This window comes from Solanum verrucosum, unplaced genomic scaffold (assembly GCF_900185275.1).
Source record: "Solanum verrucosum unplaced genomic scaffold, falcon-dt-bn FXZP01000307.1, whole genome shotgun sequence".
In the NCBI taxonomy this organism is placed as follows: domain Eukaryota; kingdom Viridiplantae; phylum Streptophyta; class Magnoliopsida; order Solanales; family Solanaceae; genus Solanum; species Solanum verrucosum.
This window is the reverse complement of record NW_026020264.1, coordinates 2,150,442-2,172,665: the sequence shown is the minus strand read 5'-3', so window position 1 is coordinate 2,172,665 and position 22,224 is coordinate 2,150,442. Positions and strand designations below refer to the sequence as shown.

Here is a 22,224-nt window from a genome sequence, read left to right as displayed (position 1 = left end):
TTTAGTATTTGTATCAGAGTTGAACTAATTAAATTGACTTTCCATAAAAGAAAGTACCATATTGGAGGTAATTCCTAGCAAGAACAACTACGTAGTCAAAATCACTCGAATTTCAAACTTCTGATTAAGAATGAAAAAAAAATACTTATTGCTCGATTATAACTCTTATTTCTTTTTTTATTTTAAAAAGTCCTTTTGCTGCAATTCAAGGACCCATTTTTTTTTATATTCCTTGAAGTGCTTTTTGAAATTCAAGGACCCATTTTGAGATACTTTATTTTTTCTATTTTAGTTAAATTCAAAGAAATAGTCATCTCGTTTTAAATTTAAAATGAAAACTAAATATATTCCAGTTGTTAATATAAGAACCAACATCGTAAAGAATAAAGATACTAAGGAGTAAGGAATATATTTTTCGTTTACTCTATAATATGAACAAAATAAAATCCAACATGTTACATCATTGGTTACTTTTTTAGTTAATAACCAAAAAAGTTTCTCAATTATAATATGGATCAAAAACGTAATTAAATTTGCTATAAAGACTTCTATTTAACCAGCCAATATTTGATATTTAGTGTCATATCTTATAGTTCTTCCTTCCTAAAATTTGATCTCAAAACGAAATTTCAATCATCTCAACCATCTATTAATTAGTGATTATTTTATTTTTATTATGCCATGAATATCACCAAGTACACGTCACCTCTTTTTTTAATTAATAAATAAAAGATCCTTAATTTCCTTTTTCTTTTGTATAATAATAATATAAAGTCGCACTAGCTCCACAGCATCACGTCAATATTGGCCGGCTTAAAAAGCAGGAATAATGCTCTTATCTTTTCATAATTCATCACCGTCCATAAAATAATATTTGTCCTCTTTTCATCTTCTTCTTTTTTATGTTAAACTACTTTTTTTCTATATTAATAGATTAGTGTTTAGTTAGTGGGTTAAGAATAATACAAAAACATATTTAATGAAATTTCAAGTGAAGTTTGAGGAGAATAAAGTGTATGCAGACTTTCACTATCTAGAGAAGGTAGAATAGATTAAGAATAATAATTACATAATATCTTACCATATGATTATTTTCATTTTATATTTGATAATAATATGTTTTACTCTCAAAACTATTATATATATATATATTGTTTTCTGCTTTTTTTTCTTTCCAATTTGCCCCTTATTGGCCGTGCTAATGCGTAGGGGTGTGAATAAATGAACCGATCAATCAATCGAATAAAAAAAAATGTTATTGGGTTATTGAGTTAATGGGTTTTATAAAAAAAGTATTATTGTGTTATCGATTTTTAGTATTGAGTTATTGGGTAAATCGATAACTCATTAAGACAATAGTAAGTTACTACTATACCCTTCATAAATATTAAATATTGATAATTTAACATAACTTTACACTATATCAGTTCTCTACCATCTACACTACGGTCTACACACTTCACACATTATAGTACGCATCAGAAATTCCATATTATGTTTTGGTTGTAACATGTTATTGTAGCCTTCGTACGACATCTACTCTTATTGATGCAATTTCTCATTATATTTCTTGTTTCACTATATCAAAGCATTTACAATTGATTTGTTTGTCTCATCGTATCGTGTCAAATTGTTAGAGAAGTGAGAAATCATATATTTATTTTATGAGCATTTTTCTTATTGGATAAACCTAAAACCAAACCGTTAATTACCAAAAATCGATAAAGAATATCTTATTGATTTGTCATTGATTTAGCGTATTTGAAAACATATAAACCGAACTGAACCAACCGATGCACACCCGTACTAATGTGAGCATAGACTTCATTGTAAAAATATACTACAAATATTAATAAATAATTATAATAAGTTTGAATCCATAATTTTGAAAATATATCAATGATAAGAATGTTAAAGATAAAACGCTCAAAGTTTTAAATTTTAAATTTGCCTTTAATTTTGACCTAATTTGTAGTTGTATCGATAAAAAAATGATAAAGTACTTTCTCTAATCGAATTTAAGTGTCTTAGTTTGATTGAACATGAAATTTAAGAAATAAAAAGAGACTTATAAATTTTGTGATTTTAAATTAAAAATATATATAATCTCTTAAATCTTGTGATCTTAAACTCATCATATCAATGTTAAAATTAAAAAAATTACTGAACACACAAAAAAAAAATCTTTTTTAAAACAAATAGAAAAAACAAAAAAAAACAATTAAATTAAAACGGGGAGAACAATAGAAATATATTATTTTCTATATTTCCATGCCTAGACACAATCACTATCACGATAGTAAAGAAAAACGGTGTATTTTAGCAACCCAAACATGAGTCAAACATTCAACAAGACAAATCACAGCAGTAATTAGTTAACAAATTAAATTTTAAATATTTTTGAATAATGATTTATTTTAATTGAGTATCCAAGCACAATACATCTTTCTATTGAACACTTCCGGTTCAAATATAAAAAATTATATTTATTTTTAAGCATTATTTATATAGATAAATTAACCATATAAAATATATAATATGTCCTCTATTATAATAACGAAGAAACTTAAACTGCTTTCAATTTGATATTAATTATACATATTAAAATACAAGCGTCCCCTTTAAGCGCTAATTGATTGATTGGATGTCTATGATTAAGGATAATTTAATTATTAGCTATTGAATAACCAATGACTAAATCATCATTTGACATTTTGGCTTAATATTGTAATAACAAATAAATCACTCATTCATTGAAAGAAAAAAAAAACACAGACAAGGACATTTATAAAAGTGAATGGTAGCCATTAGACAAGGTCCTTGAGTAATTTCTATCGATACAATATAATAATTATTAATTAAATAACAAATGATCATATAGATTGTATTAAGTCCTTTCAAATTAAGTTCAATGCTTGAAACTCACATTCATTTTTATCAATTATTTGGTGGACTAATTCCTAAAAAGTTGTTTCTATTTCAACTTATAATAAAAGTAATTATAGAATCGTTGGATATAAGTTAAATTCATAGTAAAATACTCTATTTAAAAAAAAAAAAAATCTATAATCTCAAATAGGGGTATATGATCAGCTTTAATTATCGAACGGAAATTGCATTTGTTTAATAGAGCTTGATAAATGATAGTATGTCGATTATATTTATTGAAGTTAGAAGAGTTTAATTTAACCATAATAATACTTTAATTAGCCTATCAAATGAGTGAAAGATTAATTAAATTGTGAAATGTTACTTATGACATGCTTATTAAGCTCTATTCTTTTTGTCAAATTCATTAATATCTGGAGGAAAGAATATCTCAAATGGTCAGAGCTACTACAATCAACAGGGTATGATATCTTTTAATCACCTAGAATAACGATGCATATTTATTTAAATATAATTGCGCAATAAATAATACATCAGACCACCTAACTACTTCCTCTGTCCCTAATTACTTGTTCATATTTCCTTTTTTGGTTGTCCCTAATTACTTGTCAATTTTGACAAAACAAGAAAGGACAATTTTTTTACCTATTATACCCTCAATTAATTATTTTGAAAAAGGTAGAACTTTTTGAAAATATTAAATTTTTAATTCATCCATTTTTTAATTAATAGAGGTAAAAATTTAGAGCTGTCAATTTGGGCTAGCCCACCCCTTTCAGGCTAACCCATACAAGCTTTGAAATTTTACGGGTGAGGACGGGCTAGCCCATTTTTGGTGTGGGACAAAAAATGGTCAACCCAGCCCACAAGTACGGGCTTTGCCATGTCAACCCTCTTTTCTTAAAAGTATATTTTATATAATTTTTTAAATTAAATTATAATTTAAAAATATTATCATAAATATTGACAAGACAATATTACATGGTATTAGTGTTACTACTTGTTAATCAAATCCACAAATAAAATTATCTTTATAATATTTATTAAGTTTGATTTCAAGTAAAAACATAAATAGATAAACATAAATATTAACCTAATTGTTTTCCAATGATCATAATAAAACACAATATTCCATAGGCTACGACCTATGTAGTGATTCCCTATAAATTTTAGGGAATTTTTATTTTATGTAGTGCATATTTTATAAACATAATTTGTATTTAAATTGTAATATTTCAAACTTTAGACAGATTTTGAGTTTAAACTCTTATTATTTTTAATACTCTATTTTATTTTTATTTGGCCCACATGCCGGGCTAAAAAACCCTTTTTTTAAATGGGTTCCAAAAATCGTAACCCAGCCCTATCAAATCATGGGTTAGGCCAGGCCGGCCCAACGGGCCTAGCGCATATTGACGACTCTAGATAAAATGATAAACTCACTATGTCAATTATTAATTTCTTAATAGGTGTGTCAATTCAAAAGTGAACAAGTAATTAGAAATAAATAGAGTAGTTTTTGTAGTTGACTGAAGGTATTTAATTAGAAAATGGACGTGAATATTTCACTGGTCATGACCATTAACTGATATGGCATGATGGATGAATTACCTTCACTTTTAATCAAATTTAGAATTTGATTCTTGAAAATAAATTAAAAAATCTTTCATACAGATCATCTGCTCCTTTATAGCCCCCCAGTACAAATAGTGAATTTCAAGTTTCAGATGATTATTAAAAATAAAAATAATTTTTTATTGGAATAACATCTTTAGAACCTTTTTTTCTTTGTGTTCTCTAATTACATATAATTACATACATCTGACTCCTAAATTATATTCCAAAAAATATTATTCATCTTGGAATTATATTTTTTTAATATCCATTATTTACCATTGTTTGTATATTCGGATAAGCATCCCTAGAATAATAATTAACATTATTTCAGGTGGTATTTGGTTATAAAGGACACCTTAATATGCATATATTGAAAGAGACCATTCCCAATTTTGACATAGCTACATAAGGAACTTGGTCTTTAATTTGGCTACGAAAAGGTCTTAGATTTCAAGTGATATTTCATTGGATATTTTAATAACTATAGACCATTAAGATATTTTAAAATGAAATTAGACATGAAGAATGGATTAGGGTTAGTAGACTCACATGATAAAACAAATAGGAGGAGCATGAATTGAGTGTTTTTTGTATTTTAAAAAACAAAACAAAACGAATAATGGGTCAATTTAGAGGCGTATCCAAGATTTTGAGATGATGGGTGCATTGTTATAAAAAAGTTGATCTATGATATAAATTTGATCGGTTCGACATTTAGGTTTTTACTATTGAAAACCGTTAAAATTTTAAAATTATAGGTCTAAACTTAATTCTTATATATATATATATATATACACACACATACCAATTACCACTTAGAGAAGTGTTATCTAATTTTAGAAAGAAAAATAAAACAAGATAAATATAAAATTTAAATTTCTAGCCTTACAGAGAGAAGTGCACCCAATCATAATCACATTATGTAATACTTCAAGTGTGAGTTCACACATCTATAATTCAATATTTAAAAAAAAATATAATACTACTATATATGATCTCGGGAGGGGACCATGAGTTCACGTGAACCCGGTGACCCCCCTTAGATATACCTCTCAATTAGTGTAGTGGTTATAGTTTAATTTTTTTGCTTTTACATAATAATAATAATAATAATAATAATAATAATAATAATTTAACATATAAAAATACTAATACGGACTTTTTATTTGATTAATTATTAAAATAAAAATTAATGTGACATGTCAATTTTCAATTAGAAGAACATGAGACTTTATGGTGTTAACTATCTTAAGAAAAAAATGATAAATGATAGTTAATTGATTTTCTAATCCTAAAATAAAAATAAAATATTTCTTATTTTAATAATAAAAAATTATTATAATTATTTTTTATCGTTATATAAATATAAATTAATGATAAATATACTATGATCTTATATATATGACATATATTATCTGTTGAAAGGGTATATGAAGTTATTTTATTTTAATTGATAAAATGAGATTAAGAAGAAAAATAAAATTTCTTACATTTTTTATTTGTTGAAGTGATTTTAAATGAAAGAAAACAAGAGCATGGTTTTTTAATAATATTTTAATTAAAAAGAAGATGTGTTTAAAAAGGAAAAAAAAAATATATATTCGGAAAATGACATTTTTAACCCATTTAATAACTATAGGGTATTTATGAACCAAAATATTGATTATAAAAATATTTTAAAATTAAAATATTGACAAAAAAGATATTTTTGAGCCAAATTATAAACAAATGACATTTTCATTACTTTCACACAGTTTAAGAGCATTTTTATCATTTTCCCTTGCAATAATTTAAACCAAACAACCTGGTAGAATTTAAAGTTGTGGCTATTTCGTCTTGTAGCATGGCAATAAGTGTAAATTATGAGAAATATAAGGGTATTTAGCTTTTAAAAAAAACACAAGTTTTCTCTTTCTGCCGCGTGCCCCCTTATTTTATATATATATATATTCGATATTATAATTGACATTTTGAAATTTCGAAATCTTTTCACCCTACAAAATAAATAAATTATTTAGAGTTCAAAATAAATATCTGAATTTTTAAATATTTATTCTATCATTTATTGAAGTTTTATATTTTGTTGAATATCAATTAAACTACTTACAAAATATATACATTGTATTACAAATTCTTCTTTTGATTTGATCCCAAAAATTAACCATAATTGACCATTGGCCCTCACGTCCGCTCCCTTCTCTCTCCTTTTATCATAGGCGGACTCCAAATCCCCTATTTAAATCGACATTAATCTACGATTTGAAATCCGGGACACCTCAACTATTACCCACCCAACCGGTAACATTCAACCGGCCAAACCCGTCCCCACACCTTCACTTTCAAATATAACTTCAATTTAGCGTTTATTTCAATATCATTTCATCTTAATTTCAATTTCATTTACATTTGCATTTGCATTTGCATTTTTAATTTCTATTTCCCCCTCTTCTTCTTCTCCTTCTTCTTCTCTCCCTGTTATTACACAACTTCATGTTTCTCACTCTCCTTACTTCTACATCTTTCTCTCTCTACATTTTTCCAATGGTGTGTTTATAAATATAGAGATTCACTTCTATGTATACATGTATCTATAGATTACAAAAACCTGATTTTGAAGTTTCAACGAAGATGGTTATGGTTATCGAAGTGATTAGTGTATGTAGCTTCTGCGATTTCTCCTCTTCTTCTGCTGCTGCTGGTGTGTTCTCAACTTCGAAGGAGTCTTGAAGAAGAAATCTGTTTCGAGGCTTTGTTGTTGTGGATCTGCTAAAGCAACTATATCTGTTGGATTTTTGCTTGATTTCTGGTAAGATTTCAGTTGAATGATCGAGATCGAATTTGTGAATAGTAGTTTAATTTTATTTATACTCACTGTTATGTTTGCTGACTGTGGTTAACTATCAATACAATCTGCAGTGATTTTATATTAGTAGATTCTAGTTTTATAGCTTAAGTTTTCTTGTTGCAATCGGCTGATATGTTGATCTATGTGTTTCCATATATGTATTGTGTTGATTTGTTCTGTAAAGATGCGATTTTTTTCATGTTATGGGGGAGTTTTTTTTTTTTTTTAAAGGGATGACTCTGCTTTTGAATATATTTGGGTATGAGATACGATTCTCTTGGATATAGTTATCATTTTATTTTTGTCTCTATCACTAGTATTTGGTGTGTGAAGGTTAATTTTTGTGAATTGAGTCAATGAAAAACAATAGATCAGATCATATATATTTTAATTTCAGGTTAAACAGAGTTGACATGATCATTCTTCCTTAGCTTACATTGATCATTATCAAACTGATAGGCTATGAAATATTTGCAGAATAATTTTTGCTACTCTATGACAAAAGAGAACACAGTTTGAAATTTTATTTTTTATTTTCATGGTTGAATTCACAGTTTTTAATGTTTTACAACATATGTGCCTATTCAAGTGAAGAAGATGGAGATATTACCAGAAAAGAAACTGAATCAGGGATTATAATTAGTTGTTGATCAAGGTATGTGCAAAAGCAAAGACTAGAATGAAAGTTAACCCTTGTGAGTTGATATTTTATAAAAATAATAATAACTTACTGTGTTATGAATTAATAGAGACTTCTTATTTTATAGAATTAAAGCAAATAGAGTTGAATAAATTTATTATTAAAAGTATGAAGTTTAATGTGACATGGAATGCCAACTAGAAAATTACCTCTGTGTATGTCTGTGCAAAATAAACTTCTTCATTCTACCTTTCTATCATGATTGTCTATCTATTTGCAAGGTTGGTGTATTTTTATTAGTTTTTGAGAAGGTTAGGTGAGTTTAGTTGAACCTAATATGACTATTTTCTTGTTTTTAGAGATATATTTTCTCCCCCCCATAGGATTTCCCCACTGATTCCAGACCCTTTAATTTATGGGCAGTTTGATAAATTTTCTGTTGTGTTTTGGGTGGATTCTGAGTTTTTGATATTGTCTGTCAGGTGTATTCTTGAATTAGATTTTTTCTATTCAATTTTATTATTCTGTATATGACAAACATCTATCTAATTCTAGAAAGATGGTGCTTGGAATTTTTTACTAGATTTGGTGCTGTAATCTTCTTGTAATTTCTTGATTTTTGACTTGCAGTTGACTGAAGCATGTGCACTGGCCCAGAAAGATTCAACCAATCTGTTACTGATTCTACATCTAGTATGAAGGGTATTACTAAACTCACAGTTGAGACTGAAGATTCTTTTTCTAGTTTGCTTGAACTTGCTGCAAACAACGATCTTGGTGGTTTTAAAAGATCTGTTGAGCTTGATGCTTCTGCTATTGATGAGGTGGGGCTATGGTTGGTTCGGAAAAAAGGTGCAAAACAGATTGTTAACGAGGAAAGGACTCCTTTAATGGTAGCTGCCACTTATGGAAGTTTAGATGTTTTGAAGTTGATTATCTCTAACCCTGTGGTTGATGTTAACCGTGTTTGTGGTCCAAACAAATGCACTGCTCTTCACTGTGCAACCTCTAGTGGTTCTGTCAATGCTGCTGATGCTGTTAAGTTGCTACTATCAGCTGGTGCCGATCCTAATGTTGAGGATGCTAATGGCCAGCGGCCAGCTGATGTGATCGTTGTTCCACCAAAGCTTCCTGGTGCTAGAGCTTCTCTAGAAGAACTGCTTCTGAACAATTCATCTGATGGCTCAGTTGGTGACTGCAAATTGAGAGTGTCTGTGGCTACTTCAGATGCATCCTCTCCCATTCTCTCCCCATCACCAGAAAATGGATCTCCTTCATCATTGGAGTCCTCATCTTCCCCTATGGCATTGAAGTTCAGTGATATCCCTGCAAATTCTGCACGAGAGAAAAAAGAATATCCAATAGATCCATCTCTCCCTGATATCCAGAACAGTATATATTCAACAGATGAGTTCCGCATGTTCTCTTTTAAGGTCCGTCCATGTTCTAGGGCCTATTCACATGACTGGACGGAGTGCCCATTTGTCCACCCGGGAGAGAATGCTCGTAGAAGAGATCCAAGGAAGTACCACTATAGCTGTGTACCTTGTCCTGAATTTCGCAAGGGGGCCTGCCGGCGTGGTGATATGTGTGAATATGCTCATGGGGTGTTTGAGTGCTGGCTACACCCCGCTCAGTATCGTACCCGTCTGTGCAAGGATGGTACAAGCTGTGCTAGGCGAATTTGTTTTTTTGCCCATACTACTGAGGAGCTTAGGCCCTTGTATGTCTCCACTGGATCTGCAGTTCCATCTCCTAGATCAGCTGCTTCTGCAGCTAGTGTGATGGACATGGCTGCAGCACTGAACCTTTTTCCTGGTTCGCCCTCAGCACACTCTGTGATGTCTCCTTCTGCATTTAACCAACCTATGTCCCCCAGTGCCAATGGAATGTCTCATTCACCTGCACCATGGCCTCAACCAAATGTCCCAACTCTTCATCTACCTGGAAGCAATCTGCAGTCTAGCCGTCTGAGGTCTTCCCTTAGTGCACGAGACATTCCGCCTGAGGATTTTAACATGTTGCAGGATTTTGATGCCCAACAACTAGTTTTCAATGACATGGCTTGCTATTCACAGCAGCGTCCTAATTCTGCCTCTTTGAACCGATCTGGTCGGTCCAAGACACTAACTCCTTCAAATCTTGAAGAGCTATTTTCTGCTGAGATGAACTCTTCTCCACGATTTTCTGATCAGGCAGCGGCTTGTGGTGTTTTTTCCCCATCACACAAGTCTGCTTACTTTAATCAGTTCCAACAGCAACAGAACATGCTTTCACCAATTAATACTAACGTTTTTTCGCCAAAAAACATTGAGCACCCTCTTTTGCAGGCTTCTTTTGGTGTTTCCTCACCTGGAAGGATGTCCCCAAGAAGCATGGAGCCCATTTCTCCCATGAGTGCTCGCCTTTCAGCATTTGCTCAGCGTGAGAAGCAACAGCAACAGCAACAGCTGCGAAGCCTCAGCTCCCGTGATCTTGGATCCAATAATGCATCAATTGTTGGATCCCCAGTGGGTAATTCTTGGTCTAACTGGGGGTCTCCCAATGAGAAGGTTGACTGGTCTGTCAATGGAAATGGACTTGGACACCTGCCCAGATCATCTTCTTTTGAGCAGCTCAATAATGGAGAAGAGCCTGACCTATCATGGGTGCAATCTCTTGTGAAGGAATCTCCAACCGAGATGAAAGAGAAGCAGGCCGCTCCTAATTCAGTTGCTGCACCATCCGGTGAGAGTTTGAAAAACAGTTCCCAAATTGATTCAGTTGATCATTCAGTTTTAGGAGCTTGGCTCGAGCAGATGCAACTTGATCAGCTTGTCGCCTAGCGAGATAAGACACTATTAACTCATTTTCGTGTTTAGCCAAACAAATCAAATTCATAGGGGGGGTAGTATATATTGCTTTATGGTACAACATTTTGTTTATGGAGGGGAGGAAATTTGAGAAAAACAGGGAGAACTTTGCATAATGTTTCTATTCAATTCTAATTGTTTATTTGTTTACAAGCAAACAGTTTTTAAGTTTCCTGGGCTGTATTAATGAAAACCCAGTCCAGGTTTATTGAGATCATCCTTGTATTTTTCCATAATCCTAAGGACTTCTTTTTGTTAGACTCTCAAATGAAACTATATTTTGTAATGTTTACCATTAGCATTTCATTTTAATAAGGTGTTGCATGATTATGTGCTTATATATATTAATAATCTCTCCATATTTGCTACCCACTCAATAAAGAAGGGTCATTTAGATTGTGGCGTAAATGAAGTGGGCAGGTTTCGATGGTGATTGGTATTTGAGGATAAAAAAATGTGGAGTGTTGTCCAAACATAGGTTTTAACTTGAGATAGTGATGGATGGTGACAAAAGGGTAGATTTCTTTTAAAGTTTGAAAATTTGGGCAAAGACTTTGAATGTGTAGGTTAAAATAGTAAATGATGAGAGGCCCCTCAAATGACATTGCAGATAAATAGTGGGTGAAGTTGGGCAGATTTCTTTAATGGAAAAATATATGTTGGATTTGTCGAGTCCCCTATTTTTGATAATGAAATGTGGGGTCAAAAATAATTTAAAAGAAGCAATGAATGACATTATATTATAGTAGTCCTAAATAAAGGACAAAAACAGGTGAAATGGGTTCGCCACGTCTTAAAATCATCTTGGATGCCACATGGCACGAATTTCTCCTAGTGTAGTTGGTTTCTATTTTTTCTTTCTTAAATTAATTATGATCTTATTTTATTATAACATACTACGTTTTATCTTGTCTGATATGAATTTGCAAGATAATATTTTGGAAGGATTTTTATCTTGTTCGGTTCAAGTTTGTAGAAATAAGTTAGAGCATAACTTTGTTCATTCTGAAACTACTACTATATTTTTGAGTTATAAACTTCTAAAGCCGTAACATTCGGAATTTCTTATTTTTATGCAATTCTCTAATAAACTTAAATAACTTATGTTCATTCAAAAGGGATAATTTAAGAGTCCTCCAATTTGACTTCGTAATATAATTTTCTCCTTTAATTTATGATATTAAGTCTATTTTTTATTGTTAATTTTTAAAAATTGATGAGCCTAATCTATTAATTCTTAATTAAACCAAATGGTATGCACGTCAGGTTGTCGATTAATATTGAGTTTTCTCTCGGTGAGGGCTAACCTCAACAAAATGGTATCCTTAAAAAATTAGTTAAAAACTATCTATAAATTAAGTGAATTTATAGTAAAACGTTTTCTTAGTGATTTTTATAGAAAAATTTAAAAGTCGATAACTATTTGATGAATTAACTTTGACACGTGAAATGCTAGTGGAACAGAAATTCAACGTGCTATTTGTTTGAGTAGTATATTTTCAGTAACATAATCAAAATAAATAAGGTAATAGGTGCACCAACTTTCAAAAAAATATATAAAAGAATTTATCAAAATTATAATTAATAATAAATTTAAATTCATAATTTTAATAATACCATAAGTATAATACTATAACTCTGGGAGAAATAATGAATATACAAAATTATTAATACAATGAATGTAGTAATTATTAACATAAAAAATGAATGTAATAATTACTAATATACAAAACTATTACTACATAAATTTAGTAGTAATAGTTTGCTAAATGATTAGAAAAATATTAAGGAAACTTTTCCACGGGTTTAGTTGAGGAAAGAGTTTCCCAATTCTAATAAGTTTGGGTAAAATACGTATGCCTTATAAGTGTTATGTAACCCTAATTAGTCTCATACTAGATTTTACCTCCGACTAATTTTTGTTAGGGTGAGAACAAGGATCAATCATGGTTAAAATTATTATTCGCATGGATTTAGAACGAACGTTTCTGAATCAATTTTTCAATCAAGATAATATTAAAACAATAGACAAACTTAGAATAAATTTGAGTTTATTCCCCTGCATAATGAGGTACTATATAAACACAAATAAACAGAGATGCATCCAGTTAATTAGTAGCGGAGCCAAAAAATTCACGAGAAATGTCCAGAATTTCAATTTCAATGTTCCTTATGTTTTTGTCATAGCGCCATGAAATTCCTATTAATGCAGCATAGGTTTCACTGAAGTCTATAAATAAAGAGTAAATATCTCACAAGGTCACTGAACTACGAAGAATTGTATAACAAAGTCAACTTTAATTTATTTCAATAAAATCACTTGAATTAAAGTTTTTCTTTTATAAAATCACCCCTTCAAAGTTATCATAAAAAAATATGACATAACATTTTTTTTTATATAAGTTAGACATGAATTCTACTAATAAAATAAAATTTAAAGCTTACAGGAGATGAAACACAATAACTACGTAGATGTAATATATTGTATTGAACTATATATTTTGTAAAAATCCCATAAAGAAATGAATGATTAATTACAAGGAAAAAGACATGGAGTTTACAGACTTATTTTGACTAGAGATGATCGATAACATGAATTATCTCGGATATTAAATAGTGTAATTCAGTGTGCCACCAAACGTATTTTTCTGAGTTCAACTCTAAAAAAACAATAATATATTTTCGTGGCCAATTTCAATTTAATTTGGAGATTCATTTTCACGGCTGAACTAATTAAGGAGGAAATTATGTTTTCAGCAACAACACATAAAGAAAATTTAAGGACATAATGTCATGAATATATGACACCAAAAACATTTAAAAGTTTCATATGTATCTAGCTATTAGGCATATTCCATTACAAAATGTCAAAATCATATAAAAATGACATCACAATATTCACATAAAAAAAATCTGTAGAATACGCAAGAAAAATAATAGTAACTCTCTAGGAAAATAATAGATTGAATATATATAGTGACATAAGTGCTCTAGCAACTCTATGACTTGGCTTCTGCCGGAACCCGCAGAAAACGCCATGGTCCTGTTCCTGTCCCCATCCTGTAATCAATTATCGAGTCAATTGAGTTCGTTTGTATCTTATTATAATTTTATTTTAAGATGTTAGAGATGAGAAATTACCTCCATAAACCGGCAAATGTACGCAGGACCATGAATATGGTTAAAGCAATCCATATTCCAGTGTAACCATTGGATTTGTAAAGGAAAAACTCAGAGGTTATGGTTAATGCACCAACTAAAACCTACATAAGAATCACTTTACATTAATTAAAGCGGTAATTAAATTCAAAAGGTAAATTAGTTGTCTAAACTAACTAACTAACCATCGAATATGCAGAGTATGCAAAATCATTTGCTCCAAAGTTGACACCATCTAACACAAATGCCACTGAATTGATTGGTTGTGTACCAGCAACAAACTGATCGATTGAAAAATAAGTTAATAATACTGAAAGAAAATTAAAAGAATCGGAAAAAATGTTTATTGAATTGTACCGGGATGGCAATGATTATAAGACGGATAACATTCTTGTCCTTTGAAAAGACTCCTGATCCGAAATATAACCCAATTGCAACGAACATAGCTAGTCCGAATCCCAACACTAATCCCATCTGCATAATGAAAAACTTTATCCTCTTTAGGCGCGTTGTATAAAATTAGTAGCCTAAAGCCAAATTCTATTGTAGTGCAACTTGTTATATAGTAGTACCTGTAGGACTCGAACTCCTGCAGCCTTTGCCTTTTGGAAGTCATTCTCAGCAAATGAAGTAGCAAGTATTGCCTGGAAAAGATGAAATCGCAGTAATCAGAAAGCAAGTTTCATTTCTAAATGTGTAGTTGGTGTGTTTTTTTACCTGTCCTGCTACAGCTAATCCATCAGCAAGCAGAGATGATGTTAGCCAGATTTGTAAGCAAACTTGAAATGCAGCCATCTGCGTTGTGCCTAATCGTGCAGCCAACGATGCAGCCAATGTCACACAAAATGTAACAGCTATCACCCTTGCTAGTAACCAAAATCCTACAGCAATCAACGTACTTATGAATCGTTGTTGATTTGGTACCAGTAATGATAGTCGTTTCAGTATCTTAAGTATGCATGTATGTATATTATAATTATATGCCCTTTTTCGCCTTCTATCATTTACTTACCATTCTTGAGAAATTTGCTGAACTGCAGATCTTTCGCGCTAGGAGGTAATAGATCAACTTCTGTCATCAATTTAAATAGGAGAATAATCGATATCAAGTACCTAAAGAAAACATAACAGAGTGATATTAGAAATTGTGTGACTATATAACTTGAAATTAGTTTTGATTCAGAAAAAGGACTTACTGAGAAAGAACATGAGCAATGGCAGCACCACTAACACCCCAACGGAAAACAAAAATAAATATTGGGTCCAAAATTATGTTTGTCAAATCTCCAGCAACTGATACAATTGAAGAAAATTAACGATAAGAGTTGGATCAATTATCTTAATTGTACTTTAAGTAGCAGAGTAAATACTAGTTACCAGTTGCGAATAACGGAGTTCTAGTATCCTTGAAACCGCGAAAAACGCCTTGCATAGCCAAAGAAAGAAGGACTGCAGGGGCACCAATTGCCCTCAAGGTCAAATACTTCTTTGCTGGAGAAAGCATAGGAGAATCCTGTATGATTTCGTTAAATAAAACCATGTTACTCTTTCTGATGAGATGATCACATAATTTAACACGTAAAGTCACATTTAATATGTACTAATGATGTTGTACTTACAGATTTCACACCCATTAAGCTTAAAATTGGTTTCGCGAGAAATATGAGGAAAATCGTCTGGAGAATGCCAAGAATGCATCCCATGAGAATTGCAGTTGAAGCTGATGGAATATGTCGCTTCACACGTTTGAGTTTTCCTTTACTTTTATTATCTAAGGACACACATTTAGATTCTGTAAACGTAACATTATTTTGTTTATTTATCATGAAAAATTGAATGTCAGTCTATAAAAGTTAAACTCGTAAGATATATATAACCTGGTGCTAATGCGATCTCTTTGGTTTCCTTCTTGGCATTGTCAGTATCATCAGTTAGTACTAGCTGTACTTTTGTATCATTCTTCTCCTCCTTACCCTTCTCTAAATCAGCTATTGCTTCTTTTTCACTAATTCTTCTAACAGTCTCTTCTTCAGCAACAAATGAAGTTGTTATGTTTACTAAAGGGAAAATTGTGACTTTAGAGGCTTGATTGAATATGGCAATTGAAACTCCTACTGCTGCAATTTCATTTGCCCCTGCAGTCATGAAGAGCCAACGTTTGAGAATTTTTTTTTGTAAGGGCAAAATAGTCAAGTAATTATGAAATTCGCTAAACAAATGAGAATATTAGCTAGCGTTTGATCATAGATTTCCAAATTTTTTTGGCAAATATTATTTAGGTGAGAATTTCACCATTGTGTTTGGCCATAATATTTGGGAAATATATTTCACTTTTTTAATAAATATGATTTATAACCATAAGTTTTAAAAACTATCAAAATTAACCATATGTTTGTATTACATAGCAAAATTCATGACTTCCGCAACAAGCAATTGGATCTCCGTTGCATCAAATAACAAGTAGTGTCCATGACATTGGATCAATGTGGTAGTTCAGAGTGAGTGCAACAAGCATCATTACATACATCGTGAAGTAGATGAAACACATGATTTTATTACCCTAAGTTGATTATTTGTCATTTTCATCAACAACCATATCATCACTTTCATATTTCATCACTGCTTTGGTTTTCACATAAAAAAAATATGTAATACAACACAAACAATTACTATAGAGGGTGTCTTTTGTAAAAGATATAAGTTTGGTGTAGAATTTGAATTTTTAAAAGTTTTCAAATAATGAGATTTGGCCCAAATACTAGTTTTTTCTAGTATTTGGGAATTTTGGCTATTTGCCAAATAATAACAAAGTTATATGGATAAACACTATTTACCAAATTTCCCTCCAAATTTTACTTGAAAAATCTATGGCCTAACAAACAAAAAAAAGTAACTGTCCTGTCCTTACTGATAACTAGTTTTGAGACACGTGCCTTGCACGAGATTATTAAATCATGTACTATATTATTTTTAAAAAATAATGTCAACATCATTAAAACAAAACTTGAAGCAAACAATTATAAATTGAATAATAAAATATAAGTTCCTATTTATAGTGGATGTGAACTTTGTTATGATTACTATTGAAATTGTCAAATCAAAATCCGAAAACACCTATAACTATTTATAATATTAAGCTAGATATATATAAGGTAATGTGACACTTCTCTATATGGCCTCCAATTAGATTTATCTTTTTTTTTTTGACCTATTTCTCATTTTAAAATTAATTGTGATATATAAAAATAAAGATGTCACTCTTAATATCTCTTAGTTGCACCTCTTAAATATAGTTTCTCCTCCCTCTCCTTTGGTGCATTACTTAGTTATTATTGTATTGTTGGAGTTTCTGCATTTATTATAATATAAATAGAAAAATATTGATATATAATATAGAAGATATACTACATTGGATGTTTTTAGTTGGAGTATTATATTAATTTAACATTTAAGTTATAGAGTGTTAAAATTCCACTGAACTTTGAGATTCTCAAAATCTGTAAATCACACTTGAGTTTTTTTTAGAAGAGAAGAATAGAAAACTAAAAAAACTCGTAGTTTAGAAATGTGAGGAAACCCCTCCATTTATAATTAACAAAGGGTAGTATGAACATGTGCTTATTGTGTTTAATCATAAAAGTCACGACCTTTTAGAAAAGTCACAATTTTTCAAAAAGGTCACATTTCACTTTAGGAAAGTCGTAACCATTCAATGCGAAAGAGTGTGTGCTTTTAAAATAAAATATTATAAATAAATATAATATAATATAAAATATAGAAGATATACTAAATTAGGTGTTTTAAGAAGAAGAACAATAGAAAACTTAAAAAACTTGTAGTTTAAAAGTGCGAGGAGACCCCTCTTTTTATAGCCAACAAAGGCTAGTACGAAAAAATGTTTATCAGAAAAGTCACAATTCTTTAGAAAAGTCATAACCCTTTGAAAATGTCATAACTCATTGGAAAAGTCATAACTCTTTGGAAAAGTAAAAGTGACAGCCCTTCGGAAAAAAATTGGGTGTTTTAAGTTGAGGGTATTATAGTAATTTAACATTTAAGTTAGAGAATTCATGCTTTTAAGGTACACCCTCCGTCAACTTTTATTTGTAATGTTGCGCTTTTTTCAAAGTCAATTTTATTAATTTTCAAAGTTAAATTAGGTTACATTAATTCGATATTTTTAACAAAAAATTAGATATTCAAAAACTATACAAAAAGTATGATAAATTGTAATTTTTTTGCATATCAACATGAAAAAATACATTGTAAAATGTTAGGCAAAGTTTTTATAATTTGACTCTAAAAAAGAAAATTATGACAACTAAAATGCACGAAGATAGCAGTATAGATAAATATATGAAAATTGTATCCGTCCTATTTTCATGACTAAATTATCACGTCTTTTGTCAAGTAAAGCTTTTGAATACAAAAGTCCCTTGTTCACATTTAGGTGAATTTTGATTAAGAAACCGTTAAGTACAATTGAATCTTATTTGATTGACTATCTGAACTTTACCCCCTACCTAAATGACCGATGAATGCTGTATCAATGAGAGAAGCAATAGGATCAGCAGCTAATGCAAGAGCTGCAGGGAACGCGATACGTAGGATTTCCATTCCAAGATCATCGAATTTGAAGACATTCCTGAACACAATAAGAAAAACAAATTACATAAGTGATTAAACCGAGCAAAATTGACAACAATATAAATTTGAAAAAATGTACCTAATGTCTTCAAAGAAAACAAAGATTGGTATGTTCCATCTTCTTTTAGTGCAAGCTACATTTCCAACCTCAGCCATGAGTCCTTGATTTTGATAACTTATCGCGCAAAATGTTTTTTTAGTAGTGTTTTAAAACAAAAATTAAAAACTACCTCTCTCAAAATAAAAGAGCATTCATGCAAATAAAGCTTAAAGAACTTGTGTTAATTTATATTGTATCTATGTTACTATTGTTTTATGTAATTCTCCAATAAACTTAAACAACTTGTATTAATTTATGTTGTATCTATTTTAATATTGTTTTATGTAATTCTCTAATAAACTTAAACAACTTGTGCTTATTAATTTAAAAGGGGATCATCTAAGAGTCTTCCAATTTGATTTCGTAATATAAGTTTCTCCTATAATTTAAGATATTCAGTTTATTTTTTATAGTGAATTCTTAATTCTTAAAAAATGATAAGCTTCACATGTTAAATTTTAATTAAACTAAATGGTATGCACGTAAGGTTGTCCATTAATATTGACTACAGTTTTCTCTCGATAAGGCTAACCTCAACATAAGTAACAAATTTTTGTTAGTGTTTTTTATAGAAAAATTAATTTATTATTGATCAGAATTTGTTTATCATCTTTGTTTAGTCCTGTGCGTACACTGATAGTCGGCCTCACTATCTGATAACCTACCTAGGTTTACATATTTAACAATCTAACCGTCTCAGTTTTAATAAAAATAAATGAGACCTAGCTTAATGTTGACCATATATATCAGATATGATTCTAAAAGATTCAGGATAATAGTCTACTTTAACTATGCAGAATATATCACACCATTGATATGTGCAAGATATTATGATATTGTGCTAGAACATGTTTGTATTTATGTATCTTTATATATAAATCGTGGATAGTTTATAAAGTATAGAAATACAAAATATTTTTCAACTCTTTTTGATTCTATTTGTACACCCCTGAGATTCTTATTCTCATTCCTCTACTGGGTGGGTATATTTATGCCCTTTTTGAATCCGTCTCCGATTACACACAAATATGATTAACAATTTGTTATGCTTATATATTATAATCCTGGAGTGGAATGAGCCTACCTAAGTTTCAAATTACAATGATATAATATGTATGTGACATATCTGCAGAATTATCAAACACAATAATTCACTTATTTACCAAATTTTTCAAAATTGTTCTGCCACAGCTAAAGCTTGTTAATCACAAATAGTGACTGCTTAATTATCTAAATCCTTAGCCTGTAATTTTTTTTTCAAACACCTGTAGTTTTAGTCTAGTATTACAAAGAATTTCACCCTAAACTGAAATTATTCAACATTATTATATAATCTTCATATCTATATCTACTTTCATCAATACTTATAGTTTGGGAGAAAAAGAGAGAAGAGAACCTTGTTTCTCAATAAATATATACATAGTCGAATTACGACGTATATCGATTGCGCACCCAAGTGAACATACAATAAAGTATTTTTATATTCTCATAATCCCATCGATTACCCAGTAGATACATGACTCTAGCTCAATGCCTTAATCAACCGCTATGAAACTTTAAGTTGTCTAATTTATGCAGAAAGAGAGATCGAAACTAGGTGTACAAGTATGTCATTAGACAACTCAAGCTTAAAGTGCCCTGAGTTTTGTCACAAGATTAGACATCTCCATAAGGTACTCCCTTATGTTTTCATTACCATCCTGCACAATTTAGCCAATTTAAAGTTTCATATAATACTCAAAAGGAGAAATGAATTTATAGCTCAATGTGTGCAAGAGGTGGATAGACTCAAACAAGAGAGGATTGAAAGTGCTCATTTGACATCTACCTCTGGAACTAAAGCCGTTTCATATAAGCAGAAAAGGAGCAACACTAAAAAAAAAACACTTAAATTGGAGGGGTTTAATAGTAATCATCAAGTCGTTTCAATAGATTAATCAACTGAGTTGTGAGTTCTCTTTTTCTCATTTTCATGATATTAACTAGCTTGGAGTTAGTTGACTGATTGATGGACATACAAACTACATAAGCTATCTTTGTTTCCACATTGCAGGTGAGTCACATTTGAAGAATTTTATGCTTGTGGGTGATGGCATGGATGCTACTATTATTACTGGCAACTTGAATGTTGTGGATGGTGCAACAACTTTCAACTGTTTGTAAAAAATCTTCTATCTCACTATCATTTATGCACTCTTTAAATGTCATTGGGATTTTTTGCCGAAGCTATTAGCCCAAAATTACATATTCAACTAGAACATATTAGTGGTAACAATATTGGAAAAATTGATCGATGAACTTGTTTACTTTGGTTGCCCAATTTTATTTTTAATGCAGCTGCTGTTGGGGATGGATTCATAGCTCAAGATCTACAATTTCAAAACACAGCAGGGCCACAAAGCACCAAGCAGTGGCCCTTCGTGTTGGAGAAGATCAGTCCGTTATTAACGGTTGCAAAATAGATGCATTCCAGGACACTCTCTACACCCACACACTCCATCAATTCTACAGAGATTGTTACATCACTGGCACTGTCGATGTCATTATCAGTGTATGTAAGTTAGATCCGCATGTTAATTATCTCATATTTTTTTTGTGTTACTTGAATTTCGAAAAGTTATGTCTTTGGATTATTCACCAATTTGAAATTACAGGGCTGGTAGATTAACAGATGGACCATACACATCATATGATTTGAACTCACTGTTAGAAGCTACAGTTGGCGAACAGCGTGCAGTTTTGATAGGTCAAGGTATCTAATCTTTTAGTTTTCATGTAAGTAACATGTAATGAGCTGAGGGAATTATCCTACTTCAGATTTTTGTGGTGACATATAGCCTACCATATTCCTATTGAAAAGGATTAAGAAAATGAACATAACATAAACGAAGCTTCTTTTAGGAAACACATGGTCTATGAAAAGTTGATACTGCAAGGACAAAAAGAAACAAAGAGGAAAAGAAGTGAAAAATACAGGAACTGGATTTTCACATCATTACTTAACAAACTACTCTTCTTGACAGATTAAACAAGGAGATCAGGTAACACTATTGGATCCCATTTGCAAATTTGTTGATTTTGAATGGGAAGGAAAGGTAAACTCGTTATATATCTTTGGTATTTCAGATGCAATGCTATTCAAAATATGTCATTTTGCTTTCTATATCACTTTTTTTTTTTCCTGTAAGCACCACATATTAGATGTGTTCTATTAGTTTGTATCCCTTTATTTTGTGTATCGAATTCAGAATTCATTTTCTTTTTTAGGATGTGCTCTTTAGTCCGCCTTTCACTTTTAGAATGTTATGCTCACGTTAACTACCTTTGCCTTCCACTTTTAGAATGTTACTGCTCAAGTTAATTACCTTTATTCAAAAGTTAAAATATTACATTGAAAAACACCAAGTTTGTTATGCTTAAGTTCTGTATATGACTCAATCTTCATCCTCAGACATCTATCAAGTTTGTTCAGCTA

The 22,224-nt window shown here is 30.6% G+C and overlaps 2 protein-coding genes across 2 annotated transcripts; one reads left to right on the top strand and one right to left on the bottom strand.

Moving 5' to 3' along the window:
• The first annotated feature begins 6,930 nt into the window (after nucleotides 1-6,930).
• On the top strand, nucleotides 6,931-11,135 carry LOC125833632 (zinc finger CCCH domain-containing protein 30-like). Its single transcript, XM_049512794.1, has 2 exons — nucleotides 6,931-7,312; nucleotides 8,622-11,135. The coding sequence occupies exon 2, from the start codon at nucleotides 8,633-8,635 to the stop codon at nucleotides 10,814-10,816; it is 2,184 nt and encodes a 727-aa protein (XP_049368751.1). The 5' UTR covers nucleotides 6,931-7,312; nucleotides 8,622-8,632; the 3' UTR covers nucleotides 10,817-11,135.
• Nucleotides 11,136-13,842: 2,707 nt separating this feature from the next.
• LOC125833671 (protein DETOXIFICATION 43-like) lies at nucleotides 13,843-18,805 on the bottom strand. Its single transcript, XM_049512840.1, has 13 exons — nucleotides 18,729-18,805; nucleotides 18,526-18,647; nucleotides 15,880-16,137; nucleotides 15,622-15,794; nucleotides 15,380-15,515; nucleotides 15,199-15,295; nucleotides 15,015-15,115; nucleotides 14,720-14,883; nucleotides 14,575-14,646; nucleotides 14,360-14,476; nucleotides 14,188-14,283; nucleotides 13,985-14,106; nucleotides 13,843-13,903 (listed from the first exon to the last, which is right to left on the bottom strand). Exons 1-13 carry the CDS (start codon nucleotides 18,803-18,805, stop codon nucleotides 13,843-13,845), a joined length of 1,596 nt encoding a protein of 531 aa, XP_049368797.1.
• Nucleotides 18,806-22,224: the final 3,419 nt, after the last annotated feature.